General features: G+C 31.7%; 1 protein-coding gene across 1 annotated transcript; it reads left to right on the forward strand.

Moving 5' to 3' along the window:
* Positions 1-730: 730 nt before the first annotated feature.
* LOC148629697 (beta-1,3-galactosyltransferase 5-like) lies at positions 731-11,419 on the forward strand. Its single transcript, XM_088555448.1, has 3 exons — positions 731-834; positions 2,798-4,110; positions 5,722-11,419. The coding sequence occupies exon 2, from the start codon at positions 2,897-2,899 to the stop codon at positions 4,097-4,099; it is 1,203 nt and encodes a 400-aa protein (XP_088411574.1). The 5' UTR covers positions 731-834; positions 2,798-2,896; the 3' UTR covers positions 4,100-4,110; positions 5,722-11,419.
* Positions 11,420-13,477: the final 2,058 nt, after the last annotated feature.

Below are 13,477 nucleotides of genomic sequence, written 5' to 3' on the forward strand. Positions count from 1 at the left end.
TCCTTTTAATGTGGTCAAACTTGTACTGATGTGTTTGGAGATTTGGTATTTTATTTTTTAATTTCTTTTTTGGAAGGGGGGGGGGCAAATAAAATAATGCATAAAACCAACTTTTGGGCAGTTTAACTCGCGTTAACCGTCCCACAGTTGGGTTTGCAAGCATAACTCGGTCGTAAATGAAAAACGATCCTTGTAATTCATTTCTAATCGATTCCAGACCAAATTAAGCTATGATATTCTTAAAAGTTTGGGACTCATACCCGTAGACTAATTGAGGTTCATGTAACGCCACAGTACCGTGTTAGTTTATACAAGGAGTTAGATATAGATATGTATATAAATCCTTGGTTTATACAAAATAGCCTTTAAGGAGAGCCAACCAATTTAACGCAATTAGATGGCTCATTACAATTACATTTAAAAAAACTATAGCCGTTTTAACATGTAATTTTAATATGACAAGTTCAAGTTGCTCGACTTTATTACAATATAAGTGGTATTACATAGTAATGCAGTGTAATTGAGTTTGTGCCAATATAAAAGTATTTCTATTTGTGTAGTCCCTGCATATCAATAAGTCAAGTATTAGTTTAATGTGTTTTATATTATTAAAACATTTGTTAAAATCCCGAAATAAATGATTATGAAAACATAAAAACAAAAAAATATATTGGACTTTGAACTCATTCTGAAAATTCAGCTGAAGGAAGAGGTGTGTCGTTACTGAATTACTTCCCTTGGCTACCTTGACCTTAATTGGCATGAAATCAAATGGCGGTGGACAGACGTGTAAATTCTATAGAAAATAAGACATTCCATGCTATTATTTCTGAGGTAAGGTGTCAGAAATTGTTTGAAATACTTAACATTTGTTAGAATCGATCCTAAGATATATATGTCACTCTGAATTGTAGAAACAACGGAAGAGGGGACAGTGGTTTAGACGTTACACATGTTCACCTTCTCCTTTATCTTTCACCTTTTATTTCTCAAGTAGAATAGATTTTTTCATGTTGGTTGATTAATTTAGGCGATCTAAAGCATCACGTATAATTTTTTCTTTGGCATTGAAAAATATAGTATGTTGAAGGGAATAGATCATTTTGTAGTTCTGAGTACAGTCATGAGACAACATACTGAAAACTACCAAAAGAAGGGGATACTTGCATTGTGTATTATCAACTGTATGATAATAAATAATATTCTTTAAAACTATCAACTTATGTATAAATTGTGAACAAATTCAAGTGTTGATATGATAAATACATTTTGTAATGCATTTAAGTGGATGACTTAATTTAATTTCATTTATATTGAAGTTTTAAAGCTAAGGGAAGACATTCATTTCCATGAAAAACTTTTCAAGGAAGCGTTCATATGAATGTTTCAAACTATCACAGAGAAGCTTGAAAATAGGAAACAGAGGGTTTAAAGGCAAAGTTTAATCAAATGTTTGTCACAAGTGCCTTGAAGTGGTTTAAGAAATGATTTTTTACATTCGCTATGTCTAGAACTTTTCACAATAAATCATTTTTAACTATGAAAGAAACTCCATCAGTAACAAAGGAAATGAGTAGTTAAGGGTTATATATCAATATCACCAGTGGCCTTGAATGCACGGGTCCTATATTTATGTCCTTGCTTTAAGTAAATACTCTTTATTACAAACCTCGTTAGTTATCAAATCCCGTTTCCAGCTGCATGATGAAGCATAATTTTGATGTCTTGCTAATCTCTTTAATTACAGGTCTATGCTTCAAGGCTTCATGGATGTTTCCACCACATGTACAAATGTACCTAACTGCTGTCCATTTATTAAATGACTAAGTCCCCATAATGGTGATTTGTGCAGACTTAACCTATGATCTTTGCATCATTGAGAATCTGATCTCTGTCATATCATTCATATATTGAAAACAACTTAGAAAGGTCACACATAAATTTGAGAATGTGCAGGACTAGATTGGTCACCTCCTGCAGATAATTTCGAAGTCAGGATTTAGATATTTGAGAAAACAAACCGATTTGAGTTGGAGGTTTGAAAAAATAAAATACTTAAAAATGTACATGTTCATTTGTACTATACATGTACAAATGCTTTTTCTAAATGTCAAACTAGGTTTTTTATCTTGCCTCTCTGGTTTAGGGCTGTCTTTTTAACTGATTTATTTACATGTACATTTGCCTTTTATCAAAATGAAAGTTGTGTAAATACATGTTCATTTATGTTTAGATCTATTGCTTGAATATATATAAATCACATTTTCAACAAATACCTTCACTTTAATGAGGATCTAATCTTGAACAAGTAAAATTTTGGAGGAGAACATTAGAATCATCCTGTCTGCCTGTCTGTTAACTCCTGTCCATCTCCCTGTTCACAATACAAGTAAATGGAACCTCTCTCAACTGTTCAATGCATTTCAGTGTAACTTTGTTTGAATGATAAACATTATATTATGTTGAGAAGTGCATGAAGGAAGATAATTGCTGATGGCATACTGCAAATTTTTTAAGAATTTTTTTTATGCTAAGACCATACAATCACAACTAAAATCTCAAAGATTTTTTTAAGAAGAAATGAGGTCTCAAAAGGTTCACTTTTAATTAAAAAAAGTAACAGTGAAAATATTTCTTTCTCTAAAATGGGGACACAACTTGTAGTGCACCCTGGTACATTTTTGATTTTTTAAAGTTGCCCAGGTACTGTGAACTGCTATACGAACAAGTAAATTTATTTTTAAGTTGTTCTAATCATCCATCATGAACAGAAGTATTTTTTTTTGTTTTGTTTCAGATGATGTAAGCAAGAAAAACTAAAACCGGTTGTGATGTTGAGTGGTTTGAAATAAAAGTTCTAGCATGTTAATGAGGCCATATGGAATGATATCCAGTCATGATGGCCATGGGGACTTCTCACATGCCGATAGTTTTTGACAAGACTGATGTGAAAGCATCACAAGGAGATTATTCCAAAAAATCAGCTGATAGCACAGACTCTTTAATAGATGAAAAGAAGTATGTTGTCTCACTTCAAGTTCAATCAGTAATGAGAAAAAGAAGGGCAAGTCCTAAAGTCATACTTAAAGCCAGTATAACAACAGTATTAGCATTTTCATTTGGATTTTTAGTGCTGTACACTTTCTTGCTGAAGTATTTTCCACACCCTGTGCCGTATCACAAAGGTCGTGTCAAATTAGTGCCAAAATATGGAGGGTCAGCCCATTTCATGGTGTCTCGACAAAGCTACTACAGTGTCAAGTGGAACATATCAGAAATTTTGGGAAAAACTCCTGGAAATATATGCAGAGGTGGAATAGAATTTCTAATTCTTATAGTCTCAGCGCCTGAAAATGTTAAAAATAGACAGGTAATACGGGAAACATGGTGCAATCCTGTTGCATATGGACATTCCAAGAATTCCTGGCAGTGTTTATTTTTGATAGGGCAGTCTGAATCAGTTGATATACAGAACAGTTTATCGGAGGAATTTAAGTCTTTCAAAGATATTTTACTAGGCAGCTATATGGACTCCTATAGAAATTTAACACTTAAAGTAATGCAAGCACTCCACTGGTCAAATACAAATTGTCCTGCAAAGTTTACTTTAAAAACTGATGATGATTGTTTTGTTCAAACTCATAACTTACATGAACTTGTGACACATCATCAAGACGCCAGTGGTTTATTTATGGGTCATGTTCACTCTGATATAAGTCAGTTGCATGTTATACGAAACAAAGACAGTCGCTGGCATGTGTTAAGGGAGGACTATGAGCAGGACTTATATCCTCCATATATTAGTGGTGTGGGATATTTACTCTCTTATGATGTTGTGCAAAAACTTGTAAATATCAGTCAATATATCAAAATCATTCCAAACGAAGATGCATTTATTGGCATACTAGCTCAGGCTGTAAACATTTCTCCTTCATCAAGTGCTCGATTTCAATTGACATCCTCAGGGTGGTCGCTGTGCAACTATATGTACCTTGTGGTGTTCCATAGAGTAGAAGTTCATCGACAAAAGGATGTATTTGACAAAACTCTCCAAGCTTTAAAAACCTGTAAAAATCCACTAAAACTTACATGGAATTGATTGTCTTACTGGTGAGTATTAATGTTTTTTTTTGTTCAATTAAACTTTCTATACACATTGATTTTATAGTTCCTAAGGTAACTTTGAAACTTAATTGGTAGACTCTTATATTTGCTGATTTTATTTTCATGGATCAATGAAGTTGTATGGAATTTTTAATATAAAAAATATATACCACTGGTACATAAATTGTAAAAAGTAGTTGGTGGTCATTTTGGATTAACCTCTTGAACTTGTTGAATAGACTGTCAAAAATGCTTTCTAACTGAGCTTATATGTTCACTAGTGTGTAGCTCTATGATGTGTAAACAGGTCTATGCTGGGGGTGAAGGTACATTGTTAATGTCACAAACCATACAAATATAAGGTACAAATGTCTTATCCTACTCCTGTTAAACTGAAAAGTTTTTAAAATGAGTTGTTGATTACATGGCGGCCTAATGCATAGTATTAGTCAGTTCTGGATGAAAAGTAACAATATAGAAATTTATCTTCATTGTATTACAAAACTTCTCAATGTCAAAGACAAATGGGAGTGAGTACAAACAAGGAGAAGTTTTTGCTAATTTCTCCCTCTAGATTAGGCTTTGAAATTGAGTGTTTTTACTCATTCAAATTTTAATATACATGTATGAACGAAATTAAAGAATTTGATATTAAAAGAGATCCAGCTTAAACCTTAATATCACAAAATAGCACATAGTTTAAGACATTACCAGCTGCATAATTACAAATATTTGAACATGGTTCAGACTTAAAAATTCAGTAATGATCTTGATTCTATTCCAAGTTTTTTTAAATAATCCTAGAGGATAAGAAACCCAATTCTCTGTCAATGTCTCTTACAAACTACTAGGTCTAAGTAGGTCAGATTTACCTTTAAAATTTAAAAAATAATGGGTCATAACATTCTATAGAATTCAAATCACAGCTATCAATCTGATACATTGTTCATTTAATGCTTTTGTCAAGAAGTCTGCAGACATTTAATGACTAAATTTAAGCTTACATTTAACAAATGTATTTGCAGACTGTAAAAAATAAATTTGTTTTGATTTGGATGACAGCATACATATATGCTTATTTGTATTTGATAAAGGTTCTTCTGACATACATGTATGCAACATATTTATTGTACTTTTGTCTTTATGTGCAGTGAACCAATACTGTACCATTAACAAACACCTGGGAGACAAACTACATGTATTTATGTCAAACTTTGTCTTATAACCAGGCCAAATAATTTGGGTGCCTATTTAGGATTTTTTTGGTCCATTATTCTGAAGTTAAATTCTAAAATAAATCAAGTTCTCTAGACTATAGTACATGTACATGTAGTACATTTAGTAACATTGACACAAACTTTTCTGATGTGGCTAGAGGTACATGTATTTCATAGATACAAATGTACATGTACAAGTAACCTAGAAATGTACATTATACATGTGTAAGACTTTCAGTAAGGATTTGTTGGTATGAGTACATGTACAAACTGTATTTCAGTTACCGGTATCTTCAAATCAAGTAAGATCCTTGATACATTGTATGATGTATGTTGTTAACTTTCTTTGACCTTAGACAGATCATATTGCATCCTCTAGATTGCTTCTTTTTTTTTCTAGTTTATTAAAGATAAGGAGATTCTGAACATAAATGGAAGATGAAAAAAAAAACAGCTGAATGTACAATGTGCTGCATCTGAACAAGGCAAGAAAGTGGATAATCTCTTCCAGAACTTCCTGCAACTTACATTTCATTGTAGTGTATTTTTGTATGTTCACTTTTTGTTTATGATATTTGAAAGATTTTTTTTAAGGTTCGTAATGCAAGTCTGTGCAATTTTCCCCAGAGTCTTGTTCTTTTTCTAATTTTTAAAGAATTTCTTTCATTTTTGTTCTGTTTACAGTATGTGGGATTCTTCTTGCCTTTTAAAAAATTCAACCATTTTTTTTTATTTATTAATTATCTACATGTCGTACATGTCATTTTATGACAGCTTTACAAGGATGAAAATTAGCAGTCAACCAGTAGCCCATGGCTATTAGATTTTGAGCTAGGCTATCAATCTTTTGGGTAAAATTTAGTTGAACATGCCGAAAATTTATACAAAAATATTGTCTGGGCTACCGGTATATATTTCCTAATCTTTAGCCCTGTCTACAATGTTATGCTGTAATTCTATGAATTAATAAGGTTTACTGCATGCACATGTACAATAAAAATGTACATGTATAAACCAATCTAAGAATCGGGCAAATTTAACATCTAAAGATAAGAGATACATGCACATGTTTATGAGGAAAAATTCCTTTAACTGTAATATAAATTTTTAAAGAGCTAGGATGTTTATTTGAAATGTAGTAAGGATAAGATCAGTATTTTGGGTTTTTTTTTTCAAAGTTTTTTAGTTTTTTACTGACTGCTGGTACAATGTACATGTATTGAGATTTAGAGTTATTGCACAAAAGTCTATCAACTTGGTCCATAATGACATCATTTAATGAGGCCCATTTGGGAAAAATATGTCTAAATACCAACCTGACATTTGCATTATTGAATATTCTTGTGTGAATTTCTGCTTATACATGTATGTGTATATGCCAGTCATATTTCTGTAGTGAATTATACATGTATGTCTCTCCTTGATAAAGAAAAACTGTAAACAAGTATTAACAAACCCTTTAAAAATACGTGTATTATATTTCTCTGTGTATTTAAGAAAAAACATCAGAATACTCCTTGACCTACAGGCCTAAAATTAAAGTACTTAGTTATTTTTGTCTTCCAAGTCACATGTTTTGATCATGCATCAAGTGTTGTGCAGTTTTTACATGGTTGTGTAACTAATTACAATGTTATATAATTCAGTAATTGTTCTCCTTCCATGACAGAAATATCAATTACATCAGATTTTTATTCTACATTGTTGTATGTATATAAAATTCTCATTTATTATTCCCCTGTAGGTTTTTCGTGCTTGATATTTTTTTTTACGATTCACTAGGTTACAGCAAGGAAAAGGTGTATGTCTTCTTTCATTTTTTCTGAAATCTGAATATCATGATTATTAAATGTGTTTTTGTATTTATTTGGTATGAATTTGTGTATTATTTCAAGATACTTTTATTGCTCTGGTTCTTATGCATTATTTTGAATTATATACTTGAAAGTTGCTTTCTGTACAGGAACACGAAAACGCTTTTGGCTTTTGATAGAATTTGAAAACAAAGTTTTTTCTGTATTGAAGTAATTGCCTTAAGTTTTAATATGCCTGTCTTTTTATGGTATACTGGTGTCTGTCCTTCCATCACTTGCCCAATAACTCCAAATTACCTCCAATTTTTGTAAAATCTTGGTGAATTGTTTCTTTCTATTCAGGTTTTATAAATTTCTGATTTTCCCATTTTGAATTATAGGACTTTAGGGGGTAAAAAAGGGTGATTTTTTTTTGTTTTCTGACTATAACTCTTGCAACAATTTCAATAGTGAATTTATTTATTTATCATTTGACCCAACCTTTCATCAGTGCAGATATTATCAAAAGAACTTGTATATTTGCAATTTTAAAGGATGCCGCTGGTAAAAAATGAAGTAAATCATGCATAAGAACAATACATGTTCATACATTTAACCATTTCATGAATTCACTCAAAGGATTTTGTACATAGCTTATTATTTCCTCCAAGGGAGGTAATCATGCTTAATCAGAAAACTGTCATTGAAGTGCTATATAGAATCTCTCAAACATATGCTCAGCCTTGTGCAGGGTGTGGAAGTGCAATGAGTGTTAAAGATAAGAATGTAGATCTTATACCTTTTGTTGTTTATATTTTGTTTGTTTTCATATTTAGTCATTCCAAAGAATACATGTGTAAATAAGACCATAAAGGAACATAGAGATGTGTAAAATATTTATACATTTGACATGAAACAGTGATTGTATTAGAGTTGTTGATGGATATGTAGTGTTTGTAAATATTGTGCTTAAAGAATTATAAATTTATTACAGATTTTCTCAGTTATTATGTCACCCACTCATTTGGAAATACTCATGAAGTACTTTTGTAGGATACAGCAATCTCCATTTTTTTGGTCCCACGTTATTGAAATTTTGAACTATGAGATTTGAATTGTTATAAAAAACTTTTTTTAATGCTGTTTATCTTTGCTAATGGTTAATGACTTTTTTATTTTAATTTAATTCAAACTGTTTATAAAATGGATCTGGAACTAGAAAGATTATGTATCAACAATGTACACTTACTTTTTTTCACAGAAACTTTATTTCATGTTTTTTATGTGCTTGAAAAAAAAATCCAAATACATGTATTAATAGTGTGAAATGTTATTGTTGCTGTCTTTAGACATTTTGTTTGGAATCAAGTACTTGAATTACAGTATTAAATTTATCACGAAAGAAAGATATGGATTGACTTAAGGGGGGGGGGGCTAATATAATGTATCTGTCTTTGCTGTGTCTAATATTTTATATTACATGTACAATCTAAAATATGATGAGTGCCAGTCTTTGCTATACTGGTTATGCCCTTACTTGAACATTTTGTTTAACATACATGTATGTGGCTTTACCAAGTTTTGTATAGCATTTTATTAGAATTAAGAACATGTTTCTATTACTGTAAAGGTATTAATTTTTCGTGGTGGACAAAAATTAACACAGAAAAAAAAATAGTACCTGAAAAATGCATTTTTGAACACTATAATGTAAATTATATTTTTTAAACCGTAAAAACTGATACCTGGGATTATGTTCATTTGACAGAATCTGTGAAAATTAATATGTTTACAGTATTTATTATTTTCATCTATACAGTCGGTTAAAAGTGTTTAGTTATTTGATTGTTTTGTGAAATTTTACTCATGACTGTCTCATCCAGGTTTCTTTGTGGTATTTTGTAGATCTAAAGAAATTGTTTTTCTTTTTCAGGAGTATAATTGTTCAGTATTTTAATTACTTTAACAAAGCAATTGTTTATTTGCATGTCCGAAGAGAATTACGAAAAATAATCATCATGATTTCACAAACTGAAAATAATTCAAGTGACTTAGGGTTAAAAATCAATTTCAACAAAAAATGCCTAACTTGAGCTTCTATTGCAGCTCTGATTTCTCAAAAATAATTGTCGTGACTCCTATTTTCCAGTTTATCTTCATTCTTCAGTTGTCTATATCATCAAACTTGCTTATGCTCAATGGTTCTCGAGAACGAATCATTAATAGGCCAAAAACATGTACAAATTTATTATTTTTGTAAAAATCTTCTCCTCTGAATCTAAGAGACCAACAGGAAGTAAACTTGGCATGATTGTTCGTTTGGTATCCCACACAAAATGACTTGGGATTTTTAATCCATGAAAGAATATGGCCCCTGTTACTAGAAATAGAACATAGGGGTCAGAAGGCAGTATTTATCTCAAAAGTTGTTGCCTTTAGCAAAACTCTGGCAAGGTAATATTGTGTAGCATCGTGAGATGGACCCATGCCGAAATTTTCAAAATAAGTCATCAATTGATGTAGGATTGAAGGCCCCTGAAACAGCTTTTTGGTATTTTTGGCATGTGCAACTTTGAAAATCTTCTTGTCTAAAACCATTGTCCAGAATTCAATGAAAGTTGGCATATTTATTCCTTAGGGTACCCCACACAATGTGATTGTTGGGATTTTTAATCTCTATAAAAACATAGCCACTGTTACTGAAAATAGAACATAGGGGTGAGAAAGCAGTTTTTTGCAAACAACTCAAAACTTGCCATTTGTGAAATTTTTGCAAGGGTATTATTGTTCAGCAACTTGAGACTGACTAATGCCAAAAATCGTCTACTGATGTAGGAGTTAGGCTCCTGAATCAATTCTCAAGATATTTTTTTCTCACATGTACAGCTTTGAAAATCTCGAAAACCATTCAAGATCATTTTATGAAAATAAGCATATTGGTTCTTTAGTGTTTTGTGCTCAAAATGACCTATGATTGTTTTAATCTGTGAATAGATATGGCTGCTGATACTAAAAACTGAACATAGGAGTTGGAAGACAGTTTTTTGAAAATAATTCAAAAAGTGTTGCCTTTAGCAAAATTCTGGTTTAGGTAATAAAAATGTTTTTAAAAGCATTTCCTGCATTTGATGATCACAATTTTTTTTAACATGATATCCAATTGAATCAACAATATTTACTGCAAAACCGCCATTAGAATGTAAAACATTGTCATGTACCAGCTTATACATTATGATTAAAATTAACTGTTTGTTTGTCTTCAATTTACTATGAGCTGCGTCATCAAAGTCAAACAAACAGCTAATTTTAATCACGTTGCAACGTCTTAGAAAATTTCATCAAATCCCTTGAGTGGTTTGGAGTTGTGCTTAGAATTTAACATATTGGATTACCTCCCTTAGTAGGCAATAGAAAATAACTTTATTCCTGCATACACTGCACATAGGATAACTAACTCTTAAATATAAAATTTACAAAAGTCCTTGAGAGTATGAAGTTGCATTTCCAATATTTGTTGACAAGTGGACTGATGGACCAACAAACAGATTGCCATGCAAGTTGTGTGCTTTTTGCCATTTATCTCATAGTGTCATGGAGAATGATGATTCTAGTTCAATGAGTTTGAAGGTCAGAAGTTTTTTACTATTTGAACTTCAGATTATGTTTTTGCTGTAATATTCATCAACTGATATTTTATAACAAAATAGATTTTGGATACACAGTATGTAGGAAAAGTTTTGAAGTTTTATCTAGATATTACCTTTAAACATAGATCTGTGTTTATATTAAATTTACATTTCAGAATGCCACTTTTTACATTTTAACTTTCAAAGATCCAAGTCAGTTCAGTTGGGGTTTTGTGTTTTGTAATGTCTTTTAACTAACAAGTAAGAATCTGACATCAGGGTGCATATGGTCAATAATAACCATTACTATTACCAGTATAATGAAGTATAAATTAAATAAGATTTGTGGTATCATTTTACAGAATTGAAAAATATTTTGGGTGCAGTGCACTGAAAATAGAATAACCAGGGGAAGATAACTCAATAAAAAAAGATTCATATCATTCAATTGTAATAGCACCCAATTTTAAAATTGCTCAGAGTAGGTGGTTTATTGATTTGCCTGTTTTGGAATTAGTGCATTGTACCTGCTTCTTACAATTACTTGTACTTACTTCTTTTGTCATGGAAGAAGGGTTAGTTTTGGTTAAGTGATTTATCTTTTGTTGTTACTTATGTGTAATTTGTTTGATGAATGCAATGAACATTGATGTTTAGTAATAAAAATGGTGAAGTTTTATCTTGTTTTGTGTTTATGTTGATTATGATAAACGGAAGAGGTGATTTGAACCATATTCAAAAATAAAATGAAAAATGATGCATTAAAACTGGAGAAAGCCAGCTAATGAACATTTTTTCCGTATTGAAAGTGACATGTGGTATAATGAATTAAATAACTGCCTTGAAGCACATGATATGCATGCCCCCCACCCGCCCCCTCCCTTTTCAGCGTTTTTATTCCTATAACTTTTTACAAAAAAGCAAAAAATCAATTCAATAAAAGATGAAAGGAAGCTTTCCTCCAAGAAAATATTTGTAAACAAAAACCTCTTCAAGCATTTTATTCAATATTTTTTTATGATATCAAAAAATGACGTTTACAAAGATCGTTAATACCCGTCTGGTATTACTCAACGTGAAACTCTAAAATAAGGTACCACATGGAAAAGGAAAATGAATTTGCACGGGGGTTGTTGTTCCGACCATTTAATAATTACGGAAAAAAAGGTATTTCATAAAAAAAATGTTAAGTGGTCATTCATCTTGTTGGTTAACATACAGGCTGAATTAATACGTTCTTTACAAAGGTACTTTATTCCATATTTTCTAGTATGCCGGTGGCGTTCGATAGTTCTTTCACTATTTTCAAGATTAACGAATCCCACGTAACATTATTATTTTGATGTGTCATGTGAGCCTCATTGCTTTGCGCGAAGAACTTCAATAAATCCTGTTGGACGTGTTTTTAGTGATACCTTAGTTTGGGTAAACAAGGTGTGCTTATCAGTTGCTTTTGGATTCTGAACTGGCTAGCAGAATAAGCGAATAATCTTTCTTTTGTTGTCTTGTGTCCTATTTGTTAAAACACTTGTATTCTGCATCGATCTCAAGAGTTAGATCCGTATTCAACACATTTTTATAGATCATTTTATTGTTGCAATTTCCCACCACTGTCCCAGGTTAAGGGGAGGATTGAACGCTCACAAACATGTGTAATCCCGCCACATACTTTATGTGCCTGTTTCAAGCCAGGAACCTGTAGTCCAGTGCCTGTCCCAAGCCAGGAATCTGTCGTTTTTTTTGTGTTCATTATTACTCGTTTTACGTTGTTTCTATAGATTAATTTTTTTTGTTTTTGTTCCGTGTTCATAATGCGAATTTAGTGCCTTAGTTTTTATATGACTACAGACTATTTGTGGTCTAAAATGCCATTATCTAATGCTGCCGTTGTCGTCGACCATAGATGTTTTGGTGTCCGGACACTAGTGGATCCCTTTACAATAGTGTTACACGGTAACATACCACAAAAGGAAGGTTTTAGATTTTGTGACTTGAACTTTTTAGGAATTAGGGGTCAGAGATAAGCATTTTCCTAATGTCCAGACAATATGTCTCTTCGATATTGTACAATGTGCATGCCATACCAACAAAACAAAGCTTTGGTTAATTATAGGGGTTGCAACTTGAACCATATAGGAAATAAGCACCAGAAACAAGAACTTTCCGGACTTTTTCAGAAATGTCCGATCAATAACCTAAATATAAAGTAGACTAGAACTGATTTAAGAATAGTGACACGGACCAATTAGGAATTAAGCTACTTAATTTTTATTCTGTACCAAGCGTTTTATCGCCTGTATTTCAGCAGGTGTATCAAGCTGTGCCCTGCGAGTCAGTTTACATCGTGTTCTTACCTTCATTTTTTTTATGTAATTGTATTTTATTCGTTTGTTAATATGTTGTGTACTGTGTGTGTTCACGTTTTGACCACGTGATTGGATTTCATTGTCTGTTTCGATGGTTCTTTATTTTTGCCTAATCCGGTTTTTTTTTCTTGACTTACTTCAATGAGGATCATCAAGTCCTTGGTTAACACTGAACATATGTAAACTGACTTTTCCGATTTTAAAATTGGTTTAAAAAATATGCTATCCCGAGTCCAAACATAATGCCAGAATGAAGTACAAATTTTGGAATACAATAAAAAAAATATTTATTTAGTCAGTTGTTCAGTGAAAGTATACATATAGAATTGTCCATTTACTTACAGAAATGGGAAAAATAAAGTTTCACTGGT

The sequence above is a fragment of the Perna viridis genome, chromosome 1, assembly GCF_037379345.1.
Source record: "Perna viridis isolate PV_CMFRI_1.1 ecotype Kerala chromosome 1, ASM3737934v1, whole genome shotgun sequence".
NCBI classification, from domain to species: Eukaryota; Metazoa; Mollusca; class Bivalvia; order Mytilida; family Mytilidae; genus Perna; species Perna viridis.

Bases quoted from the DNA above. Each gene is read 5' to 3' on its own strand.
- LOC148629697 (XM_088555448.1), top strand. From the start codon at position 2,897: ATGATGGCCATGGGGACTTCTCACATGCCGATAGTTTTTGACAAGACT.